Source organism: Drosophila bipectinata, chromosome 2R, assembly GCF_030179905.1.
Source record: "Drosophila bipectinata strain 14024-0381.07 chromosome 2R, DbipHiC1v2, whole genome shotgun sequence".
Classification (NCBI taxonomy): Eukaryota; Metazoa; Arthropoda; class Insecta; order Diptera; family Drosophilidae; genus Drosophila; species Drosophila bipectinata.
In genome coordinates, this window is record NC_091737.1 from 13,273,944 (window position 1) to 13,300,447 (window position 26,504).

At 42.3% G+C, this 26,504-nt stretch overlaps 2 protein-coding genes across 3 annotated transcripts in view; one reads left to right on the forward strand and one right to left on the reverse strand.

The window, feature by feature from the left end:
- Positions 1-26,028, reverse strand: part of luna — a 113,199-nt gene extending 87,171 nt beyond the window's left edge. Inside the window, exons 1-2 of one of the 2 annotated variants that reach the window (XM_070279196.1) lie at positions 25,455-26,028; positions 18,575-19,185 (exon numbers count right to left, since the gene is read on the reverse strand). In XM_070279196.1, the coding sequence (XP_070135297.1) occupies positions 18,575-18,724 (150 nt within the window). In that variant the 5' untranslated portion in view covers positions 18,725-19,185; positions 25,455-26,028. Of the gene's footprint in view, positions 1-18,574; positions 19,186-24,938 lie in introns of both variants that reach the window. The other variant, XM_017250441.3, reaches the window with a different exon arrangement.
- LOC108131544 (uncharacterized) lies at positions 4,894-5,274 on the forward strand. Its single transcript, XM_070279084.1, has one exon. The coding sequence runs from the start codon at positions 4,983-4,985 to the stop codon at positions 5,124-5,126; it is 144 nt and encodes a 47-aa protein (XP_070135185.1). The 5' UTR covers positions 4,894-4,982; the 3' UTR covers positions 5,127-5,274.
- Positions 26,029-26,504: the final 476 nt, after the last annotated feature.

Below are 26,504 nucleotides of genomic sequence, written 5' to 3' on the forward strand. Positions count from 1 at the left end.
CAACTGAAAAAACTTTCACTTTATCATTAAGCCTGACGGGTGAACTTTTTTGAGAGGCTTCTCTGCCGGTTGCTGGCATCGTGTGAGTGTGTGGCCAGTTTCCCAGGCTTCATCCTTCGCTTTCTGCTATATTGGAACATAAATAGAATTATAAATACTCTACAGACCCAAGGCTGGGGTCCCTCTCATGGGTGTGTATATGTGTGCGAAAAATCAGTTAAAGTTATTGCATGTCGTCGCAGCTCGACATAGACAAATGTTGCTCTTGTCACAAGTGGAGGAGGCAGCAGCAGCAGTAGCAGCAGTACCAGTGGCAGCTACTCCTGGCCCCACACCCACATCAACTGGCTGTCTTCATGTGCCTGTTGCCAACTTGACGAAAATTGAATTTCGAAACATGCTGGCTAAAAAGAAAATGTACCAAAAAAAAAAATACATGGAAAAAAAAAGGAAGAACACATACTCACGGGGGGTACAAAATAAAACAATACAAAATTTCAGGCAAATAGAGTAACATTTCAGGAGAGGAAAAAAGTGGCAATACCAACGACAACAACAACAAAAAAAAACAAGAAGAACCATGACAATGACAGCGTAAAGCCGGCAAATGCAACAAAAGCAGCCAAAACAAACGCCAACGCCAACGCCAACACCAACGCCAAAATGGCGGCTCTTAAAATGCGAAAAACGCTTCGAAAAGTGTTTGAACAACAAGGAGCGTCGGTGAAGGAATCGAGCCAACAACGCATAGTAGCAACACCAGTAGCAACATCAACAGCAATAACAACAACAACTGTATTTAGTGCCACCATCATATGTGAGCTGCGCTAAGTGCCTTTCCTTACCAACTCCTCCCAGCACCCTGGTATGGCCTTGCCTTCTCGTATATTGTCCTTGTTTGCCTGTTATGTTTTTTAGCTTTACGTAAATTGCGTAAATTGTGTGCATTTTATTACGCTACACTTCACGCTGTCACGCCCCCCATTTCCAGGCATCCAGGAGAACTTCTCCGTTCATGCCTCACCTCTTTCAGTTTTTCATTCATTTTTTTTTTTGCAAACATTTTGGCAAGTTTTCTGTTGGATGTTGTTGTTGGATGTTTCTGTCAGCACGAAGAAAATGTCTTCGTCACTTTTATTAGGTGAGAACTGTTGGGTACGTGAGAGTTTTTGTTTTGGGGATGTGATGGAGCCCAGGGATTGGATGGAGCAGGGCTTGGAACTTGAATTTCGTGTCAGTTCAAAGGGAATAATTACCCCAAACAACATGGCCCTTATTTGGGTGCTAAACTGTACCCCAATTTGGATATCCAAAAATAAGCCCGAAAGCATGATGACCCCATTTCAAGTTTAGTGTCCATCTATCAGTCGGCTAACAACCGACTCGGCCCTTCCCTGTCACTCACTCTTACCTTTAATAACACATTTTTTGGGCTAATTGTTACGCCTGACGGCATCGCGTGACCAGAACCGAACGCTAAACGACAAAGATAAACACACACGGGTGGGGAATACTTATAAACCAAAAACCGACAACCAACAAACCGACTATACCGGCAATAAGAAACAAAAAAAACACAGCCGGCACGAAAAACGAAAACCAAAATCAAAATCGCAGGGCGCCAACGCCAACTACCACGCAACGACGTTCAAGTTCATTGCCATTTAAGCCAACATTGGCGCACGCGGAACTTGTCTTTTTGGCCAAAAAAGCACGAAGGAAGCCAACAAAAATACAAAAAGAGAAAAACAGAAACCATGACAGGGACAGGGACAGAAAATGAAAACGAAAACAATCCAAATACAAAGTTGAAGAAAAACGGAAAGGCGAATGCTCTTGGCCGGCACAAGAGGGCTGGCTATTTTTGGGAACGCACGTAGCATCACAGAAATTGTTGGTGAAAACTGAGCCATTAAATTGCACACGATCGACGGATGGATCGAGAGTCCGTACCCCAAGTCCCGGCACGTTTCTCGGTCCTCTGCCCCCACCCCGCCATGCGGCATTCATCCTCTATAGTATATGCCAATTTGGATAAATGTAAAAGGCATTTAACGCATTTTGTTGCAATTAATTTCTGCCTCTTTCGAATTTTAGTGAGTGTGAAAATTTTTGGTTGCCTGCCAGCCACGAAATTCTGTTATTCTGAATCTGATTCTGAATCTGAATCTTTCGGAATGAAAATCTCACATTCCATTATCAAGTGGTTGCAAGTGTGCCTGGGAAACTCGGCTGCTACAAATGGTCGACAAGGAAAATGCACTCGAAACGCAGTTGAAAATGCATTCAACACATTTTCCAGAGGGTGGTGTTCTGTGGGGTTTGAGGGATGTAACTTTTGATTTATTTGCATGACAAACGGGTTAATTACAGCATGTTGCGGCAGCCCCACCAGGCTAGCAAAAACAGGATTTTTCATAGGCACAATTGTTGCATGTCCGTGGCACGATGATGCAACAACAAGCCGGCCTGGTCCATTGTGGGCGTTGGATGTGGCGCCACATAAAAAAAATATATATATACATAGATGGTATAAAACATTTGGGCAATTGACAAGCATGTCCCTGGATCATGAACGATGTCTGAGAGTCTGAGGCAGACCCCTTGCCACCAGGAGGTGCAACGTCATTTATTACACACACTCCCCGGGCCGGATTTCTTTGTTATTTGATTGAGCTTGAGGCTGGCATTGAGTGGCCATAATGGAATTTTTATTTATTAAATGCGAGAGTCTCTGTCCATCGTCGGGTGGTCTGTTGGTCGGTTGGTTTGGCGCGGCGTTGTGTAATTTATCACAACCCGGCCAGACCAGAAAGGAATTTTCTGCGGGATTTAATGCCATGACAATGGGTGAGAAGCGGTGGAAAAAGCACAGGGATGTGGATGCCGGGGTATGAGCGGGTTTTTGTGTGGAGTGTGGCAGTGCATAACGCATTAACAAACGGCTTTCAGCTGCATATTGGCTTTTGTGATTAACGCACACCCAGATGCAGTTGCAGCGGCGAGTGCGAAAAACATTGATACCCTTGTAGCTGCAACTGGCCATCGATATCTGGCCATTAACCCACAACGCAAATGCTTGAAAATTTAAAAAGGAAATGTATGGCACAGTAATGGGAATTTAATGCAGATAAAGAAGCTTAAGAAAGAGCTTCACTTTAACTATTTTTCAACTCATAAAACGTAAATGAAATCATAATCCCAATGGGTTAATGGTATGCTATTTTTTCCAATAATGCTACGTCTGTTAAATGCCACAAATTGTTTAATGCGTTGGCCTCCATTCTGGGTTCTGGGCTCCTCCAGCCCCTTGTGATCTCAACGGCTCTCCAGCGAGCAACCACCGAGCGATTTATGCAAATGCAACCAATGCACTTAGCGCCGTTAAATAAACAAAAGCATTATCAGCAACTGCAACCAGCCAGGCAGCCAGGCAACCAGGCAGCAGCAGCCAACCAGTGAGGCAGACTGGGAATGCAAAATGCAGAAATGCAAGACAATGCATTAAATTCCCTTTGCCATAGTGTGGGCCAAGAGGAGGGTGGAGCCACAGTAACACACATCAAAAATTCACTATGGAACTTATCTAAATGCACTAAATTACACATTAAGCAAGTATCTTAAATCAAGACTCTGGCATACACGGCCACAATCTAAGCGCATAAACAACAAGAGCAAACGATGATGTTGTAGCCCAGTCGGATACTCCCCCACACCCGATAGACCCACTCTAGACCTCCCCTCTAGAACCACTCTAGACCCCCCTTCTTGCAAAATGCAAATTTACATTTATGGAAGGAGGGAAGCAAATTGAGTTGGCATGGTCAGGGACTGACTGGAGATTGTAGACTCAAGACTTGCCCTAGCTGCTTAATTTGCGTGCGAGCTTATATTTTTTGCTCCCACTGTTTGCGATTGCTGATGCTTCGGCTGCTGCTGCTGCCCTGCATCGATTATGTAAATGCGAAAATTTCCATTAAATGCATTGAATTCCATTACGAACGCATCATCATCAGCATCATCATCACAGTCGTCGTCGCAGTTGCAGTCCGCAGTTGAAGTCGTCGTTTTGGTGAATGAACGAGCGTTGTAAACCAGATCCGGAGGCACATCCAGAAGCTGTAAGAGGGGGGTCGTGTGGATCTCAGCTCGGGGCGCCCATTGTCTTGCGGTTGCGATTTTATTGCCAGCCAGCCAGAGCCAGCTACCAGCTAACAGCACAATGAAGTCATTTGCTGTGGAATGTTCGGCGGTCGGTTGAAGCTGGGCTGGCCTGGCAAGTGAAAATGCCTCGGCCTGGCCTGCCCCCGGTCTCAGACCGAATATCGTAAATCGCTTGCCAGTTGTTGCTCGGTTCGCTGAGGTATTTTCATTAGCCAAACACAAATTGAGGCAACACGACACGATACACAAACCGTAACCAAAACTCCAACCCAAAACCCCCATCCAAATCCAAGCCGAAACCAAAAGAAAAACACTTAACATCCAAACGAAAAAGACTAAGCAAGCACCAAGGCCACAAAGCGCTGGCTTAAAATTAGCTTAGCCACTCGTTGAACGAGAAAAACCAACAGAAACTACTGGTTAAACATCTGTGGAGCATTGGATATCTACCTGGATTCACTCTACGGCTAAAATGATTGGCCAACATGGCCCAAACAGAAGCTGGTTGCCAAAGGCTTAGGGGCATTTATAACAAACAGCGGCCGGGCTCATAATTTGCCTAGTTACAGTCCGGTCCATAATGAGGCGGGCGGGAGGATGTGTGAAAATTTCCATTTCGGCCTCCAGCTGCAGCTGCAGCATGGGGCATTCAAATGGATCTTTTGTTTGCCGGCTTTCACTGCCGAGTGCGGCGGCATCACTTTGTATTTGGCTACGCATTTCACACGTCGACCGATGGAAATCTCTCCGGCTTTGCCTGAAAACTCAACAAAACAACAAAAACTGTTACCGAAATCGCAGTATCAGCAATCGGGAAAATGTCACGAAATCCTAATCCCAATCAAAGTAAGGAATGTCCTACTTATGAGTTCGAACGACCCAACAAGAATCTGGTTCTCATCATCTTTACGGTGGCCGTCATCATGAAGCTGGGCATTATTCTGGCGGAGATATTGGTTTGAATTTAAAAGAAATTACCTGGAATGATACAAGCAGAAGTAAAGGTCTTAATTAGTTGTTGTTTCGTTCAAGGTTTATATTTTATAATGTTCGAATAGAATGGAATGTAAATAAAGATCAGTGAGTGGCGATAAAATGGTTGAGTTGACTTGCAGTTAAGTGCATTTGGATATTCCCCCTCGCAGGTCTCAGGTTTCCACAGGGGTGAGTCTTGCCGGTCGGTCGGTCGAGACCCTTGTTTTTTCCTGCTTCTTCGATTACCAAAAAGGTTCTCGTTATTAGCCTTTGTTCCCATCGGCATTTGACTTTTCCCTGCCACTTTCCCTGGCAAACAAGTCGAGCAGGAAGAAACCGCAAGCAAGGACGAAAAAAAATACCATAATTTCATTTGGCCTGCTGAGTTTCTGCTGCTGTGGAGTTCAGTGAAAATAATTTGACAACTTACTTAAAAATATGTCACATGAAGAAGGTCACGGCTTTGGCCGTAAAAAGGGTTGCCAAACACGTACACCCTCCGCCCCAGCCCAAAGTCTGTCTGGAAAATCAAAATGAAAATCCAAAAGAGAGCAACTTTTATTAAAAGCTGTCAACGCGACAAAACCCCAACATATTGCAAGGGTCTGGTCTTTATTTCCTCCTCACCCGCCAACCCGCCAAAAGTTGAAACGTCATCGTGGCTTCATTACGAATTCTTGAAATGCTTCTCACCTTTCGGCCACAATCCAGGTTAGAAGTGAGCCAAAAAAAAAAAAAAAAAACCAAGATGTATAAAAATTGAGCCAAAAAAGTTTGTTGTTTGCGTGTCCTTTGATCAAGTTCCCGGCGAGGAGTAGCCACGAATCTCCACCTGTCTGGCCGACCAGCAGAGGCCCGCTTTGAAGTTCCCGGCAGCTGGCGAAGAAGGATAATTCGAGGACCCCCAGGACGAGAAAGCATCAGGCATGCATAAAGCGAACGGATCTGAAAATTCGGGGCCCAAATTAACTCAATTGACAAACTTGGCTGGCAACTCAGAGTCGGTCTCAGGCTCTCGGGGAGCGCGTGGCCAAAAGGGTTGGCTAACCGAGTTAGGGCCGAAATGGAAGGAAAAATCAAGCAACCTGACATGGATATAGCCACACACACACAATTCCTAATTAGAATCGATTTGGCTCGAGGGAGGACCTTTTCCCCACCGGCCCTCTCTCGTCCCGGCCATTCGAAAACAATTAACAATTTGAGGCACTCAATAAAATATTTAAATGCTAAAGTAAAGTGAATCTGACTGGGTGAACCCTTTTTTGTGTGTTTTTTTGGTCCTGAAGTGGAAATGGGAGTGGCAGGGCAGGGGGCAACCCATGGCGAAGGCAAACAATGATAAATTACAAATGAAATTGTAAAAAGGCGCAACAGCCAAAAGAAATTACGAACAAAGATGGCCAAGAGAGAGGTCTGGAGCTGGAGCTGGAGCTGGAACACGCTGAGCAATTAACGCCAGAACAGAAAGTGCCACGCCCCCGTTCAACTGACACTTTCGAGAGGGGGCGCATTCCATTTGGCCATGTCGACTCAATGATTACTTTCGCCTTTGATTAATTTCAGCTCATCGATATTCCCGGTGCAACCCTTTTTGCCCCATTTTTTGTTCGCCATCTTCCAGGGGGCAGTTGGCCTAATTGCTTGCCTAATTTAATTGCCACGAGAGTGTAATTTTGTGCCGGCCCACTACTGACAACTGTGACAAACGGACGACAGCCCATAAAAGTCACTGTCAGGATACAACTTTCAGATCCCTTTCTTTTCCTACAGTTTTTTTTTTGTGCCAGGGCTGCAGCTCTCTAATCAGTGCATTTGATTAATGGCAACCTAAGTCCAGCCGGGTCTACCTTACACCTCGGAGCAAACCACAAAGTCATTTCCGCACTTTTCGGCCAGCATCATTAATTACAAAAACCAATAAAAGTGTTGCCCGAGCGTTTAGGCCAAAATAAGTTGTCATCATTAGTAACAGTTACAAGTTGGTCAAGAATTTCAAGACCGAAAATGAAGAAAAAAGTATTGTACTTGAATGTTTTTGGCTAAAAGTATAGATCCTTTAACGAACACAGCCAAGGATAACAAAGTTGAATAACAGGAAATTGGGAAAGACAAGGAGCCTTTTCAAACAAATTGCCAACAATTGATGAATGTCTGGTAATGAGACGGGCTCCTTGGCCATGTCCTTAGCCATGTCGATGAAATGGAAAGAAAAAATTAAGCAAAACGCAACTAAAACTCTGTGAAAAGGAAAGGAAGTAAGGCTCAACTATGTAGGCGCCAGTCGCCAGTGGCATTCAAAGGAAAATGGCCTTTTGTATGGGCCCTATAAATAAATAGGCTTTCCAGGAACTCAAACACAAACGTACATGGATACACACACACTCTGTGGGCATTCGGAAAGCAATCTGTGTAAAAGTAACGTAGTCATTAATCATTATCATATAAACATCAATTGGTGTTTAGAGTGTTTCATAGTCGGGGGTAAACAGAACAACATCTAAGCGGGTTGGTGGGGGCGGGGGGGGCTGCATGTCTTGGCCAATGTTATTGATTGGCCATTCAGCTTGGTATCCAAGTCTTTCGGCTGTCTCAAGGAGTGCAGACAGCCGATTCAGCAAACGAATACAACAAAAAACCTCCAACAAAAATTGGGAAAAGAAATCGAAATGAAATTTACCGTAAATAAAAACATACCAGAGGCTAAAAGGAGGGGAAGGGATATGGACCGGGTCGAATGTAAGTAGAATGAAAAATTTAATTTATAACAGTATATATATTGGCCGTTTCTTCCGCAGAGACTGCCACTTCCCCAGACCACGGCCAAAGCCCGAGCCAGAGCCAGAGCCGAGCTTCTTCAAAGGTTTCCTGTTTGGCTCGATTCAATGCATTAAGGCCAAATCATCTTAACTGAAATCGAATAAAGGACGACACACACACACACTTGGGAGGGTAGAAACTATACTGCCAGAGAGATATAAATCAACAGAAATAAGACAAATTTTTGGCCAAGTCCTTTCAGCTCTGGCACCTAATCAAACGAACTGCCAGAGACACAAAATTACTTGTAATCAATTTGTCATAACAACCAACATTGGTGGGATGTGTCTCCTTGTAAGGATGCGTCTTTTGCTGAGTCATTTAGTGACAGTTAACCTTGAACCTTGCCAAAAACCCGAAAACCCCTCAAATGAGGCGCAAATCTTCAACACTCCTTCTACATGCATACATTGGCATTGGGGGAATGCCACATTTATCATCTCCCGGCCCGCCACACACACACTCATTAATATTTCATATTTATTTCAAGTTTCTGTGTTCAGAGAACCCGATAAAGAAAGCCAAGAAATGAACTTATCTTCTCCGGAAAAAGAACCAAGACCATTTTTGCATTCATCTCATCTTTTGAAATTTTATTCTACATTATATTATATGTATATATAAAAAGTCAAGCTAAAGCTGGAAAGTATTTTGTATTTTTGTGTTGTTCAGGCCTTTTTTTATCAGCTATCTGAGAGTAGGAGGAAGAACGGAATCCCCCTCGCCTGCAGAGCCATCAATCATTATCATTGGAGGCCCAGACCTCCAGAGCTCCAGAGCTCCAGCCTATAGGCCTACAGCCTCTTCATCCTGTTTGGATTCTATCTCTCCATGACTCAGACTCCGTCTTATATACACTTACATATATTTAATTTCTTTTCAATTCGACTGGCTCCATCCCATGATTAGGCTACTTGATAAATTGCTTTTGTTCGGATCAATCCATCGACTAGACGCCTAGCGGACCAGCCGACTAGATCTTTTATTTGGCTTATTAATTTCTGTATACTTTACTGGCGACCACAGATTTCAATTACAAAGTGTCACGGCCAGCTAGGAAAAATCTGGCCCGATAGAAATTCTACTTAGAGGATGGCAAGTACTTTCTCCCTCGCCACTGGGTGCTCTTGAAGCATTTTCAATTTGTTTAATGCAATTGGGGGAACTTTCCATCTGAAAAAAGCGCGTCAATTGATGCACTTAGGCGCTAAGATCTCTTACACAAAAGTTTCATAGCGGTGGCAGGGGTTGGGGGCATGTGGCACGGACACAGACAGTGGGGTGTGTAAATTGATTTCATTTTTGGGCTTGCCAGGCCGGGCTCATCACACAGTGTGAAATATAACTCAAAAGGCGACACGCTGGGGGTTGGGGAAATACCCCAGACATTCAGACACTGGATCAAGGGGTGCCACTGTATTTATTTCGGACCAGAGGCCCAGAGACCGGAGTCTTCCAAATGCATTCAACGATTCCCATGCTTGGCATACACTTTGTATACACACACCCAGCTCTCGAGAGGAGAACGCATTCTTTCGTGATGTTATATGAGCTGAAAACTGTTTGAATGGGTGATTAACATATATGGATGGGCTTGGGTTTTTTTTCTATATCTGTGTGTATTTTTTCGTATTTTTCGTAAGGGCGAACCGAAACGAAACGAAACAAAACAATATCTGTTTGTTTGCAACTGGCAGGGGCCTTCAAAGTGATATGGAGCATATGTATGACGAGCACAAAGGGTTCGCCTGATTCAACAAGCTCGACTGATTCATGAGTGACCTTATCGGCCTGATCCCCGCAGGAAACGCTGAACGCTCCTCAGAAAGTCGGATACCCTCGCCGCCGGCCAGCATTGAATTTTAGCACCCAATGCGAATGCTTCGACACGCCCCTATCATTGTCCAAACATCAACACCAGCCACAACCATATCCACATCCACATCCTCCTTCATCCATCCTCCCTATCCAAACTACTATATGGCAAAAGGCGTTTGGCCATGCAATTGCTTCAGAAACATACATACCCATAAAGGAAAAGTGTAGGAAAATATTGAGAAATAAGGGAAAACAATTTACCGCCATATGTGAGCAGGCGGGTCGGGTCGGCAAGTCCTGATCCCTTTTATGGCCAATGTGTCAGCAACCGAAAATTGCTTTTGTATAAACAGAGAACTCTGAAGAACGGAACAAAACAACAAAACACACAAATTGTTCTTATCATTGTCGCCTAGTGGCGGGGAATTAGGAAATATTCAACGGGCGGAATGGAAAGCAAAATACCCCCCGAAGACATTGGCGCCATTTGGTCTTATCACTTATCAGACATCAAGCAGACGACAGCAGCCTGTGGGCCACTGCCACTCCAAGGTCGGACTGCCTCTCTATGTTAGCTATCTTCCTGCTTCAGCTTTTGGCTGTAATTTATGTTTTTGGCCTCTTTAATTAGCCCGCTGTAGGGCAGCTGACAAATTCAGCCCACCGCCGATGGGACAACTGTCAACTGCTTTTGTATTGAGCCCAGGCCCGGGCCTAAGCCGAAGCCAACTGCTAACTGCTAACCACATCGCACAAATCACTCGCACTCGCACCACCCACGCACATCTCGCAATCCCACATTTGACATACATTTTTCGCCAGAATTTTTCACTCATCCCCGCTACCCGTCCTAACTACTAGCTGGCAAAAGGCCGGAGGGCCTGGGGTGTGGGAGGAGGCTGTGACAGAGGACCGGGACTAGGCCAAACTGCCAGACTGCCAGCCGGCAACAATGGCGTTCGTCTAGCGTCTGAATCTCTCTCCCCTGTCCCGGGCGGAACAAAACTCATCCGCCGCTTTACAAACCCAAGTACAAGGCAATCATATAGATGCCCTACCCCAGGGAATAAGAGGTTTCTAGACTGTCCTGTCATTCAGTTGATAAACTATTTGGTAATCCAGAGTCCCCAGAATCCAGAAATTAGGAGGCTTTATATAGCATTCTATATATCCGGCTAGAGTATCATAATGTTCGAATAGGTCTTCCCAAAATTATAACCGCGTGCCCCTTCTTGTGAGCCATAAATTATGTAGAACGCACACTGGCGCACACGTACGGCGAACCACCCGAAACCACCAACCCACCATGTCCATGGTCCACCGACTGAAAACTCACCCACTCGTCTCGACGTGTGCAAAATTAAACAAAACAGCAAGTGTGCAAAAAATTTAAAATACACAATTTCCAAAATAAAAATGTTCGTGCAATTTTGGGTTCTTGTTCTGTTCGGGCGGGATCTACCCTCTCAAGTCGAGTCGGTTTGGGGGTTGTTGTTGGTGGTTGGTTCTGGTCTGGTTGTTGGCCTTTTATTTCCAGTTTTCCTACATAATATTCCTCCCGTTTTCCTTCCTCATTTCTTGTTATATTTTTTGATATTTCATGTTTTTTTTTTATATTTTTTTTTGCACAAACATTTGGCCAAGACAACATTGACGATGGCGGGCGGCTTGGCTCGTTCTGCTTGTTTACCCGAAGAAATGGAAAACAATTTGTATTTGGATTCGTATTTGTATTTATTTGAAATTTACATAAGAAATAAAACAATGAGTGTGCAATTGGCTGTGGCATAATGAAATCGTCTCTCTGTGTGCGTATCTTGCGCTCAAATGAGTCGGCAATGAAAGATGATGGGTTCTACTACAGTGACGACCTACAAGGACTCCGGATGGCAGTGCAGAGTCGGTAGCTGTAGACACGTGGCAGTTGAGTGGTCTCGACCATTCGCATTATTAAAAAAGGATTAGTTGGTGCCGGTCGTAAAATTTGTCAGAGCAACTGCCTTTGCTTTTTTTTTTACGGCCAGAAATCTCCTTCTCCACGAATGGGTAACTGGAAGGGGTTCGAGTCTATAAAGATTAATTTGGGGCATAAAACGACGGAGGAAGCCATTGGCAACAAAAATAAGAGTAGCCTTTCCGTTGGCTAAATCAATCAATTGCTTAGGCTCCTCCGGTTTTTATGGGCCCAAGACCAGGCCGACCAGATCGAGCTCTTTAATGGCTAGAAGCTGCCTTATTCGGTGCTTAAATCACAAAAAAGCACAAATGCTACAAATGTGTGTATATGTCGGAGGAGGGTACGTGAAAGGAAATTAAGAGTCAACCCACACAGGAGGAGGATGATTTTTTGTGGGAATGGAAGTGGAAGTGGGTGTGGGGAGTGGGTGGCTGGTGGCTGGTGGCTGGGCAACCCACGCCGCCAGATTAGCAAGCAGACTCACAATCAGTGAGCTCCTCTCGCTAACAAGACAGGAAAGGAAAGGATGGTTGGTGGCAGCCACGAAAGGGACTGGTGGCAGGGAAAACACAACTGTAATTAATACGAAACATATCCACTCATTACTAAGAGACTTTATCAACGGCGCACATCTTCCAGCCAGAAAAGAGCAAAAGAGGACCAGCGACAGCAGCGTCAACTTCGAAAGGAGGGATAGATTGCAGCATCCTCATATGGTATATATACTACATGATGATGGAGAATAGTTAAGGGCAGGAGGACTGGGGCCTGGATAAGAGAGATCCACCGAGGGAGAGCCACAACGATGGCAACTTGATGTATGAGTCTAATAAATACAAATTTATCAGGCAGCAGCCGAAGCATACATAATTGTACAACCAATTAGGAATGGATATAATTCAAACTTGGAGCATAGAGAGCTACAAGGCACTAAGCACCAGGCCAAGACCGAATCATTGTAGGACATTCGTATCTGTTAGTTTGTCCGATCAAAGACCAAGTCTAATCAAGATTTATACTCGTGACTCACATTTCTGGATTGAGGACTCCAACAGCCGGCAACCGACAAACCGGCAACTCAATTATGCGCAATTTAGACGAGTCCTTACAAATCTAATTGTAGGCATTGCATTGCAAAAAAAAAATAAAAGCATACAAGCACGCAAAAGCAAACGCAACGAAAAGTTTGCTTTTATTCGGGGGTGGCTGTGGCAGGACTCTCAGGTGAATTCCCCTCAAATTTCCGCTTTCCTGCGAATTATGAAACGCCCCAACAGCTGTGCAGAATTTTAAACCCGGACTTCAAATCGCATGCGGGTTGTTTTGGTTTTCTTTCCAGGATACCAGAGTATCAGAGTGCCAGGATGCGGAGGATGAGGATACAATTTCTGGGTGGGTGTCACATGCCGCCGACTAATTATGGGCCAGTGGAGGCCATGCACTCGACGATTATTAAAATAATTATCAGGATGGAAGTACTACTATATACCATGTGAGTGAGTGTTTTTTTGTTTTTAGGTAACGTTGGACCATAGTAATCAGCTTAGAAATAAAAGGTTACTGCAGAAAGATAATCCCCAGGGGAACCATTACATGCTTGACCATTTTTTAATGATTTTTTACGCTCTGTTCTCCTTTCTTTTCTAAGCTCTTTGCCCCTTTTGCCTATCCCTTTTTGAAATAATAAAAAAAAACACGCTCACACACCTTTTCCAGCAGCTGGCAGCTGGAAAGACTAATCGGAGTTATGCAAGAAAATCCCCAGTACCGAGTACGGAGTTGGGAGCTTCTAGTCCCGGGCCTTGGGTCTCCAGATACTGGGAGTCTGAGTGGCCTAGCCGGCCTCAAGTTGCAGCAACTTTTCTGGTTAACTCTGCGTGTGGCACCACTGCATGGCAGTAAGCCAATGTGCCAGGGCAACCGCAAGGCAGCCAGAGACTCTTGGCCATATCATAAACTTGCACGTAACCAGTAGGAAAGAACCGAGATCGAGCAGCGAACCATAATGCAGAGGCACTGAGAGAAATTCCTAAGAAAATATCTATAAGATCAATATCAATTAAATATTTATAATCACATTTTTTGTATTCAATTTTATTTTTTTATGTTTTCTTATCTTTTATTTAGTTTACTATTACCCTTATTTTTTCTCAGTGCTACTGCTGCTGGTGTTACTGCTAGCTGTCGCATAGTTAAATGTGAGCTGTGAGCTATGTGCGGCACATACGAATACGAGCATCCATTGTGGCAGACGACGCACACTCACACTCAGTCCCAGATAAACATACACTGGCATTTCACATTATAAGCATAAATCCAGAGGGCAGCCCACAAAAACTATAAAAGGACCTACATACTACTACCACTGCTGAGGGGTGGAGTGGAGAAATGTGGCAAGGGGAGGTGGCAAGTGCGAGTGCGAAAGCGAGAGAGCGCGCATTTGATGATTAATTGCAGCCCAGATGATAAATGATTGAGGGTAATAGGAGTAGCAAACGTGGTAGCTGCTTAGTTGGATTTCCATAGGAAGGCGGGGTGGGGGGTGAACCAGGGGGTGAGAGTCCGTGCGGCATGGTGGCAAGTATTTAAGGCCCACGGATGCTTGGCCCGCACGTTTGTCTTGCCCCGCACGTCGACCATATTTTCAGCAATTGCACGTATTTCGGATTTCCACCCCACCTCCCCTCGGAAAATCTCAAACTCCCCCCCCGATCTATGTGTGACTCCATATCCCAATCTGCCACTTCCTACTTTTGGCTCTGGCCACGTTCTTTTTTTTCTGCTGGCTCGGCTAAAATAACTGTGCTTCTCTTTTTAGCCAGTCTAAGACTTGGATAGTGCACTATCAGGAACAAGTATCTAGATGGGGATATTTTTCTTAAAATTTTATTATTAAAGTTTTAATTTTTTGAAGGTCCTTTTGGGAGTAAAGCTTATGGTTTGAGCTTAATGGCTACAAGCTAGTTTCTCTCAGTGTACTCAATGAAGTGGGTGCGTGTGTGCCCTGCTACTTTTGGCTTATTAGGTGCAAGTCCATGTGTGTGTGTGTCTCTGCATCTGTATTCATGAATTTCCCAATGGCAGCTTCTTTTTTGGTATTTTTTTTGGCCCTATTCCCTCATTTTTTTGGCCATTTTTTTCGACGTGTGTGTGTGTACGTGCCATTTTGGGTTTTGTTACGTTTCTGCGTGTGCTAAATGTTAACTGCTGATTGCATATTGTCTGTGGGAGTGGCAGTGGGGTTGTCGCCGCTGATTTCGGCACTTGTGTGCCTGTTCCTGCGGGGGTGGGCTCGGGTGCTTGGTAACAAATGGAAATCAAATAATGTAATACACAAATTCATTTTTATTTTGCATATTCGCCAGGGGCCGGGGCTAAAGCAGGGGCAGAAGGGGTGTTATCGGCTTAATTTAAAATGATTTAAATACATTAAATGGCCACCGCAGAACTGTAATGGCGCAACAAAATGTGGCAAATGCGGTATTGCCGATAAAGCCACATCAATGGACTCGAATACTTTTTTTGTTTCGTTGTTTCGGTTTCGTTGTTGGCCAACTCAATGATAACTGAATACGAAAATCCAAACGAATCCGCTTAGTTGCTTGAATTAAAACCAATATTCTATAACAACACGAAAATCGCTCAAATCGGTAAATTCTATAAATGAAATTAATAGCAAATAGATTGGCAATAGAAACTCTGAAACCACCGACAGTCGTTCACACGCCGGGAAACAAAAGGAAAACTCATTTCTGGATGGTTTATACTACAGTGTGTTTATACAGAAATGAAAGAAAAACATTCAGAGCGAATTGAAATCAATCTGCAGCAGCACATGAAATGAAATAAATTAAGAGTAAAAACCAAATACAATACAATCTCGCCCCCCTTTTGAGGTTTGTATTTATTTTTGTAAGCATATTTTTGCTTTCTCTGCGCTTCCAAATTGCTTCGAGTGTGCAGCATAATTTCACAGCTTAGATAAACAGCCCAGGGAGCTCAAGGAATAGATACGGATACGGATACGGATCCGGCCACAAATACGTATGTAAATTCATAAATAATACATATGCAGATGCCGCATCGTGTTTGTTTTTTGCCACTATGGCAGGCACCCAACAATTCTGCCCCAGCAGCTGTTTAAATGAGAAGACACAAGTGTTCATGCCATCGACTGACTGACTGAGTGACTGACTGACTGGCTGGATGGCAGGCGAACCGAATTACGCATCATAACCATAACATAACAACCCCTACTCCCCCATTCGCCGGCATTCCAGTCACTTCCCTTTCATAACAATTACAATAAAACAATAAGCAACAGCCAAACGCAGCCGCCGCATCGGAAGCAGGCGGAAGTCAACGGAAATAAACAAAACATCCGCAAGTTCTAATTACAAAAAACAAAAGAAATAAGAACCAAACTGATATAGCCAGTAGGGTGGCGGTGGTGGAGAAAGTTCCAATTCAAAATCCTGTTTCTTTCTCTTCCCAAACCCCAAAGCCACCAGTCACCTGCCTGCTGTGCCGCCAAAACTTTTATTAAATGCAGCAATTTAAAGTTTTTAGCCCTGAATCAAATTTAACCAAAAGAAGTGAATTGGGAAACATGGCTAAATCGGGTATAGAGCTACACTAACAGGAAATAGGGGAATACTTAAGCAATAGATTGAAATAAAAAATATTATATTATATTTGGGATATAACATAAAATTTTAGATAACTTTCTTTACCTTTAATCTTTTCAAAATATTTAATTTTTTTCCTATAAGTTAAAGGATTTCTTTCGTTAGAGTATTTCCAAACTACTCCAACTCTGGAACCTCTTTTTAAAAAAAGCGTCCTCAACTTCGTGGACGACTATGTTGGCAATACAGAATACGAAAAGTTATGCAAAAATGTGTACTCAAGTTCAATTAAAAGTTTTTAAGTTGTGCAAATGAAACGAGTGCATTGCGTCTTCAACTGCGACTCCCAATTCAGGCTTTGAACCCAAACTTCCCGTAATTGCCGTGTGTTGTGAAAACAGCGAGTTGAATTCTGGCCAAATGGAAATTAAATGGCAAGAAGCGAAGAAAGTTCAGCCAGAAGCGGGGAAATTTCGGTGTTACTACAGCTCCAAATTTAGCTGACGATAAGATTAGTTCATTTTTTTTTTGTGATGGTGGTGGCTATGCGGTAATAATACTTAAACCAAATTTGACTTTAGATATTTTGGCGAGTTGAAGGCCAGCTAGCCGGCCAGCAAGCGAATTGCTAATTTTAGTTTAACATTTGGTTTAGTTTTTGCTTGTGTGTGTGTTGTGTTTATTGGAATACATTTGAATATTTTGATTTGGCAAATCTATTTTTTGGCAAATTTTTTTTTGGAATTTCTTTGTGGTTTCTGGAATACTTGAGATTTCAATTGAGGCATGCGGCAAATGAATAAAATAAATCAAACAGCTAAACGGCCAGAGTGTTGTTCGTGTGTGCACACTAAACAAATAAACTGGAGGTGTGAAAAATATCTTTAAATTGGTGTGAACCAAAGACGGTAGCCCAGCTTGGGGCATGAGGTCGTTGGGGGGGCGAAGCAGCAGCAGCAGCCTCCGGCGGACAGACCGCCTTCTTATCGAAGATTTTCGTTTGCTGGGTGAATTACGACTTTGAGTTTGATGGGCAAACAAAAAAAACAAAATGTATATAAAATAAGAAGAGAATAGTCAAGGAAGAAATGTAACCGAAACCGAAAGCGAAACCCAATCTTCTTATGCGTCAGGTTTTGATAAGACCAGGCCAGAACCACAACCAGAACCAGAAAGTGCCAAAGGCATTTCTTAACAATAATAAAACGAGAAACAAAACAAGAAAATAAAACGTAGACCAGCCAGGCAGCCAACAAAGCTGTCTGCAATCAGCTGGCGGGGCTTCGATTCGTTTTTATCAGAGATAGTAGAGCACCCCAAAAAAAAAGCCACCAACAAAAAATAATAAATAAAAATCCAACAACAAAAAAAAGCTCAAGAAATACCTCACAGACGAGCGAACAAACAAACAAACACTTGCGAAAAAAAAAGTCGCAAAAAATAAGTATGTATTTAGTATATATATTATGCATGCCCTCAGATGATAACCGACGCTGGTTGCTGACTACTGACTGCTGGCGAATTTCACTTATTTATGGGATGGCATCTATTTATTTGGCTTTTTGCAAACATATAACTTTATACACCACAACATATACATACAGTATATTTATTTAAATATATAGCTTGATGGGTATATGTGGGAAGATTCGCTATATGCCTTTGTGTAGGTTTAGACCGCGCACACAAATTCGCTTATCAAGAGTTTATAATTTTTAGCAATTTAATTTTAACTCACGCTCGTTCAGGTAAAAAAAAATGATGTGTAGACCTTGAAACTGTTTCTCTTCGTTTATTTTTTATTGACCGGCGAACCAAACAAAACACAAAAAGCACATATTTATAACAAAAGTATGCATTTGGTTTCGCTTAAAATACGCCAAGGAATCCACTCCTGATCGTCGATTGCGCAATAGCCCCGGCGTCAAAGGAAGTTTCGGGCTAAGTCAGTTAATTCCTCGATAAAATACCAGCAACTCGACCCTCTTAAGTAGTTCAGGCCATGATAAATGCCTAAATGCTAAATAAATAACAACTCGAACTAGGGGCTGACGTCAGCTGGAGGAATATAATATGATTCGATGGAGAAAAGTGGTTGGGGAAACTATGATTTATGAATATTGCTTTGAAAATATAATGGGGAGAATTTTTAATAGGGGTCTGTCTCAAGCTTATTTTTAGATTTCTTACAAGATCTGGAGATTAGACTAACCTGTTGCCATTGATCCTCGATCGAAGGCTGCGACGAAAAGTAGCCCGTGGTGCAGATACGCTCCAATTCGTTGAAGATATTACCGCTTGGTAGGATATCCATATCGAAATCCTCTTCCTCAATATGCCAAAACCCTAAGGACTCCGTCATGAGGCCGTTGATTAATGTTTGATGGGGCAGAAGAATATATAATTACTCAAACTGTTGATGGGTCAACAATTTGAGGTTTATTTTGATGGAATTTTGATTTGATTTACAACTCTTGTGAGAATATATATTTATATATATATATATTTTCTTTTTGATTGGCTTGATTTTGATTTAAAATTTAAGATTTATGCATCCCCGATGCTACAATGACCGATGCTGCAACGGGCAGCATTGTAACACTCGCGCTTAAATATATATATACTTTTTTTGGATTAATACACCGAATATGTATTGATCTGCACTTTGCACACGTTGGTTATTCAATTTTCAACTATTTCTCTTTAATTTCGTTTGTTATTTACTTAATATTTATTTAATTTCAGCACATTTATTGATTTAGATTGATTTTTTGTTGGCTTTCCGGTTGTTTGTTGGTTTTTCTGGCTTCTTTTTTTGTGGGCCTGTAAATATACAAAAAAAAATGCAAATATAAACATTAATCATAGTACTTTTAATAGCTGTGGGTTAACCCCAATTTCTTGCTAGGCACTTTGCTCCATTTTCAGAATCTGCCCTTTCCCAACCAATTTCGCCGCGTCATCAAGCTTAAGAATTAATAAATTCTTTATTTTTTTTATAACTATGCAAAATTCATTTTCCCAGCCCCCAGCTCACTACTCTGGAGCTATGTATCTTTCTTCTACAGTTTCGGTTCTTGTGTACATTTTCATATAAGTTTCGGATCGTTTTAGCCAAGCTCAACACTTTTTTCACTATCAAAACACAGTTTTGGGTCACTAACCCCGATTTGAAACACTCATACTCTCAAAACTACTCTCACACTCACTCATACTCGAACTCACACACTCATACAGTCGTAGTCTCATGCATTTTGTTGTTTCCAACTCGAATTTTATTATTATGATAGTCAACAGGGGCTCGGTTTTGAGCCACGGACTTGGGTTTCAGCCACAACTCAGCCTTAGCCAGTGTTTTTCTTTAATTTCTAAGCGCTATGCATGTCCCTCTACCTGCTCCCCCCTTCCCTCCGCCCTCCTCGGGCTGCATGTAAACCTGGTCTGTTGTCGATTTTTACTACCTGTTTCTTGTTGTTGTTTGAGCCGGGCTCTTTCACAACGTTTTCGTGTTAACTGAAAAAGAACCACCAAAGCCGAACCCGAATTCGTTGACCGACCGTGTGCGCTTTTGACTTCTTTTCCTCTTTTTTTTTTTTTTTACCCAGTTTGTTGTTTTTGGTACAGTTTTGTTTTTGTTGCTGCTGCCCCTGCTGCTGCTTGCTGCATGCGGCAGCGGTTTCCCTCTCTTTTTCTGGCCAAATTAGAACTTTGCAATGCAGTTCTGTTGGCCCGGGTAAAAGCAACTTTCATTATTCCGTCCGGCCCAGGGAGAAATATGTTGGGGGGACTGTCGCCGGAGATGGAGCTATCTGGCTTGCTTTTGACAACCCTACTACACAAAAGGAAAATATTAAATTCTAAACAAAGTATGCACTTTGGTGCTTAAAGGTGTCCAAATGAATACCCCCTTTAGTTTTATCTCACCTGCCACACAGTCGCCCATAAACATTTTTAATTACAAACTTCATAAAATATGTTATCTAAAGCTCTCCCAGACTCATTCACAATCCGGGGGCTTTTGTTTTCTCGAATACGGCGGAGTTCCTAATCCTTAATTTACAGCACATTTTTCTCGTTGTGTAGGCTCCCCCCTATCCCTAGATTCCTACTATATCCCTATTACAATCACAGACGATGGGCCACAGTCAATGGCATTTTTATGTTCTTGACTTCGCCCCATGTATCTGTGTGTCTGCCATATCATTTCTGTTCGCTTTGTTGGCCCTGGTCCCTGGTCTTTGACAATAAGCATGGCTTATTGATTTTCCAGCTGTATTCGAAGGCATTTTCATCCCGAACCTTTCACACACTTGTCCTGCGCTCTGAACTCTTCCTGTTTTATTGTTAGACAACCATTCCATTCCATTCCAATCCCCTCCTCGATCCCCTTGGCGGTCGTTTTCATTTTGATTATCGAACATTTTTATCGCTTGACGTTTTTACAAGTTTGTATTATATAGAAAGGAGCTCGAAAAAAAAGGCAAAGTTATGTCTGGGGTACAGTTTTTGGGTCCAGTCTAGTGTTTTGGCCATTGGCCAGGAAACTCAAACAGAAACAGAAACATAAAGGGGTTCGCCAAAAACACTAAATGACCGAATAGCAGCCAGGTTCACATTACGCTTGAAATCCAATACGATTTTCATATTGAACTTTGAGTTTTGCGTCTGGCATAGGTATAGGTTTTTGGTCTAATTAACTCTTAACCCAGTTCCGAGCCCAGCCAGTGGTTATCGCTCAAGTGAAATCTAATAAAGGAGCGTGCTCGCATACAGCTGCTCATTAAGTTTTCCCCAGACACACAACTCTCATAAAATCACCACGGCCCACACCGAAAAAACAAATAAGCCCACATATAAGCCAGACTTGCCTCCCAGAATCATAGCTTCCAGCCACAACTGCATCATTGCACCCAGCTACTCCAATTGGGCAATCTAGTCGGTCGAGGGGGGACTGCATTTATGATTACACCGCCGGCACATCCACATCCACATCCATATCCACATCCATAGCTACAGCTACACGTAAAGATACTTTACTCAAATACCCTTCAATCAACAACTTAACGCGCCACGAGGGCAGACAACGCCAACTTCCCCCGGTCCGTTCGACTTTGTTTCTTCCTTCTGCCTACGTGGGTTTTAATTTTAATTTTTTTTTCTTCCTCTTTTCGCTCTATGGTATCCACAGCTTCATGCCTCATGTTGCTGCTGCTGATGTTGCACGGAAAAAAACACCACATAATGAAGTCTCAAATGTCTCGAAATAATATTTACATAATTTACAACATGTCGCAGAGTAATAAATTGTAAAATGATATTCTGAAAAGTGGTTGCTTAATAAGAGTCTGTGTTAATTTTTAATGAGATTCCTATTAGTTGTGACAATGCCATCTCATAGGATTCAACTTCATCAAAATATCTTTTATGTCGTTCTTTTCTGGGTATTGCTTTAAAAATAAACTTGATTGTTTGGATGATTTTTTCCGAGTGTTCTGAGGTTGCTCCTCTGCCGGCTGCGTGGCCACTTCACTGCTCAAGTTGATTTGGCTGCGAGTTGGAGTTTGAAGTCGAAGCCCGGAGTGGAGCGTTTTGTTTTTGTTTTGTTTTCCATTTTCGAAACGGAATTTTAAACGCTAAGAAAGCGCGGGATCCCTTGCTACTGCTGGGGCTGCTGTTGCTGTTGCTGCTAGTGTTGCAGACATCAGCAACAGACAGACACTGGAACACAGCACATCGCGACGACCTTAACGGGCATCCAGACTTGCGACTGGGTTTTCAGAATGGGAGTCACTGAGACGACAGCCACAGCAATAGCAGCAACACCAGACACGGCAACAGCAGCAACCACAGACCCGGCAGCAGCAACATCCCCACCATCAGCAACAACAACAATAGAGGGCCGAAACGTCATCAGCAGTCCAACGGGTCTTTGCCTGCATTTGTGAGATTTTGTAGCTGCTTTTCATCTACCATTTGTACGGCTTGTGGACCGGCAACATGACATGGCAACAGTAACACAGGCACCGAAAAAAAAATGGGAGCCAATCTATATGAGTGGGTTTTCTTAGATGGTTAATTGTAAATACATATGTCTATCATTTAAAGTTTTAAATAAATCTAAAAATATTTCTTATCTTTAATTTTTAGGAAGAATCTCCCAGGTAGAATTTCTCCAGGTGGAGCAGCTGAAATGAAATGAATTTCATTCCAGAAACTTGATTTGCCTGCTCCTACGCATCACCAAAGGGGACAAGCTCTTCTCACATTGTATTATTTCCTGCTCGGTATAGTGGAACTATGTATTTCCCATTCTCGACCCAGCTATTTGGTTCACCCACAATGCTCTCGCATAGCCTAGAAACAAATCAACACTTTGTTCATTTCACACGTGAATTGCTCCAGAGCCAAACCAAACGAAATGAAAGGGGAAAATGTTCATGGATTGTGTCTATTTTTATATAGCATTTTGTTTACATTCCAATTCGAGTGGGAATTTTCCTCTAGGATGGAAAATGACAGTCGGGGCAGATGAGGGGCAGATGGGGCAGCCAGGGACTGGCAACATGCTGCAACTCACGCACACACATTCTCAATTAGAAAATCCCCGCTTTTGCCTCCGATGCTGCGGTTACACGCGGATTGACATTGAAAACATGCAACGAGCAGGCAAACGTCTAAAAACCAAAATCGACACGAGCCTCCACACATTCGTACACGTGAAAAAAATGTGGAATACAAAAAAAGGAGATTATTCACTTTTTAGTCATTCCTGATAACATGTTTGTGGAATGTGTAAAATTTTCTGATAAGCCAACAAAACAACCGAGAAATATGTCATACATTCGCTTGATCGGGTAGCTCGTTATTCATTTAAAGGGTTTTGTAATATTTTTGTGACTAATTAATATTACAAGATTTTTTCAATGTGTAACTTGGCCACAGTTTTGGGGTATTTGTATTTTTAGAATTAGTGACGGGAGGGGGGGATACAACTTTCTGCTGCGGCTCCTTTGCGGTTGCCTGCAATTAATTCATATTAGGACGAAAAATGTTGCTTGGGATTTCTACCTGTTGGCAAGGATATACCGACACACCGCAAAAAGGAAGTTCGGAAATTCTGTCAGGAAATTTCCTTCCTATTTTACACAAATTGTTCCGCCAAGGAAATCAGGAAATTAAAGGCAACTGCTGGAAGACAGAATAAAAACAAAAGAATCGAATTGAAAGAAATTCCCTTTCATTTGTGTGTTGTCCGCGTCATTTATTTTTAGTTGGCAAACTGCTTGTGTGTTTATAAACAAACTGTTATTTATGTTCTCTATTTTATTTTCGTACAGTCAAATAAATATTAATAAAGACCCCAGAGCGTATATCAAGGCGACAGTTCGACGGGGGCACTTTATTTTCAGCCTGGCCGCCTGGCACATGTGCCACATCCCCTTTAATTGGGTCTGGACCCATAAATAAGCCCAAGACCCCTCCGAATTGTCTTTTTCTTATTTTTGTTTTTGCCAAAAAGTGATTTTCAAAACCATTAACGGGCATTAACCACCCTCCTTTATTAAACACCAACCTTTGCCCCCGAAAAACTAGCAAACCCCAACACTTGGCACTGAGTAATTGGATTACAAAGTGAAGCTATCAGTAAATATTTAGTGTTCGAGGAATCGAGGAGCAACCTGCAACCGGTGTGTTCCTCCAGTTGTGTTGACATTCGACTGAAAGTGTAAGGCGAAACCAATGCAAGTCGATACGTACAAAGGCGATTCGAATTAATCGCAGAACAAGTGCAATGCCTGTTTCGATTTTCCACAATATACACAAGTATATATTTCTATATTTCTACTTTATATATGAATAGGTTTTTCTTAGTTATACGATTATTTATATTTATACGATTGTTGTTGGCGGCACTGGCGACTCAACCGCATTTCAAATTGAATATTATGGGAAGCATGATTCAACGGCACCAGACTACGTGATCTGAGATGGATGCAAAATATATTGCATGAGGGGCTAGCTAAAAAAAAAAAATCCACTGTAATAGTAGTCACAGTATGAGAATCTGGAACGGAACCGATTAGAAGTTTCGTTTTCGGTCTGACGAGAGCCTATGAGTGTTCTAATACACATTGAAAAATCGACCAGACTTATCAGAACTTGAGGTTTACAGGGGATGACTAGTGGGAAGTATATAAGATATACTAAGAATTATTTCAAAACCAAAATAAACTTGCCCTAACCTTGATATTATGCGTCATGTGAAGTACAAGTCTTTGTTTAAAAAGCGAAAATAATCAGAAATCAGAAATATTGTATAAAATACTGAAACCCAAAACTATCTTTTACTTTTTCTACCTGCAGTTCAAGCTAACTCTGATTAGTCACGAGGCAGGATAAGAGGGTGGGCATTGGGGTGGCTTGTGATTCATCATGGACGTGCTAAAAATGGCACTTGTCTGGCGGATAGCGGTAAATCAAAGCCCCACTTTGCACTCCCCGGATAATGAGCTTTCAATTTCGACTTGGCTTTTTCGACTCAGTATGCATTTTCTCATGTATCTTGGCCATCATACCTGGCTGATGAAGTTGTTGGTGGTAGTGGTGATCGGGGCGATCTGGTTGGGGGGTTTTGTTGTTGTTTTGTTTTTCTTTTTAATATCTGGTTGTTGTTGTGGCTGAGTGCAACACTTGCCACTGTAGCTGCTATTGCAAACTTGTTTTGTTTGCACACAAACACACCGACACACTAACACCGAGCCAATTGCAACGACGCCGGTATGGTTGATCACAAATCGACCGGCAACACCGATAAGAATTTTTTCTTTACACAATAATTTGTTGTTATTTTGTTGTTGCTACTACTACTACAACTACTACTATTACTATTACTATGGCTGCTGTTGCTGCTTTTGCTACCGACTGGCTGGATTTTCTTCTTAACTAATTTTATATTTCCTTCACGGCGTCAATTTTCAATTTTCGACTTAAACTGCTGGCACAAGTACGATATCGCCGACATTTGTGTTTAGATTGCAATATATATATATACTTTTATTTATTTATTATTTTTTTCAAAATAATTCACTGACTTTCAATGGTATTTACAGTAGCTGGTGGTGTATCTTTCGGATTTGGATTTCACTTTCCTTATGCCGGTTTTTCCCAATAGGCCAGGCGATATATTTTTTTTTTGGATTTCGGTTTTTACAGTTGCGCTGCTATTGGCACTTGTCGCAGCACTTGCACTTGTGTTTTCATAGCTGTTTCGATAGACCGTTGTTGGATGATGATGATTTTTATCAGATGCCAAGCTTGTCTGCTTATCAGAGCCGGAGAGCCCGCTAGTTGTTTGTTTACACACGCACACTGGTACAGCTCTTTTTCATACACAGATACGCAACGCACTCACACCCACGCACCGGCACGGGATAAACAATCGCAACCGTGTTTATCTCTCAGATACTCGTGTGTTATTTTGGCAAAAATAATTATTATCCGTCAGATGCGTTCTGAAACATTTACGGTCAACCGGCTTTTAACTCGTGTTGCAAGCAACAGCGAGGCATATGCGAACCGCTCGGAAAAGAATGATACTCGTCTGGAAATTCGAACAAAACGGCCTACAAGCCGGCGAACCGTTCACGTCGAAGTCTCAAATTTGAGTGACTCACGGTCGCTCACAGAACTCGAAAATACTGACTCATGAGTACGAACGCCGAGCCGAGCCAAGTCCGTTCGGCAGCCGATGTGAGAGGGTGACTCGCGTAACATAATGTTGCCAAGGTTCGTAGTACCTTCTCCACTTTCTCTCCTACATTTCTTTCTTTAAGGGAGAAATGATAAACCGGCCAGTTTGTTTTGGTAACTTCATGATTAATAGTTTTTAATTTTTAGTAGCTAATATTAAGTTTCAGTTCGGTTTTAAGGGCCAACTGAGGGGCATAATTACTAAAAATCTAAAACAATCATTGTCATCTCAAACTCTGTTAGTTTATTATTCTTAAAATTAAAAAAAAAATACTTGTAGATGTTTTAAAAATAAAACATAAACAAAAATATAAAATACAACATAAATTAGTTCCAAAAACATATTTAAAAAAATTCATACATTAAATCTATTTCATTAATTTTAATTCTAA

Bases quoted from the DNA above. Each gene is read 5' to 3' on its own strand.
- LOC108131544 (XM_070279084.1), top strand. From the start codon at position 4,983: ATGTCACGAAATCCTAATCCCAATCAAAGTAAGGAATGTCCTACTTAT.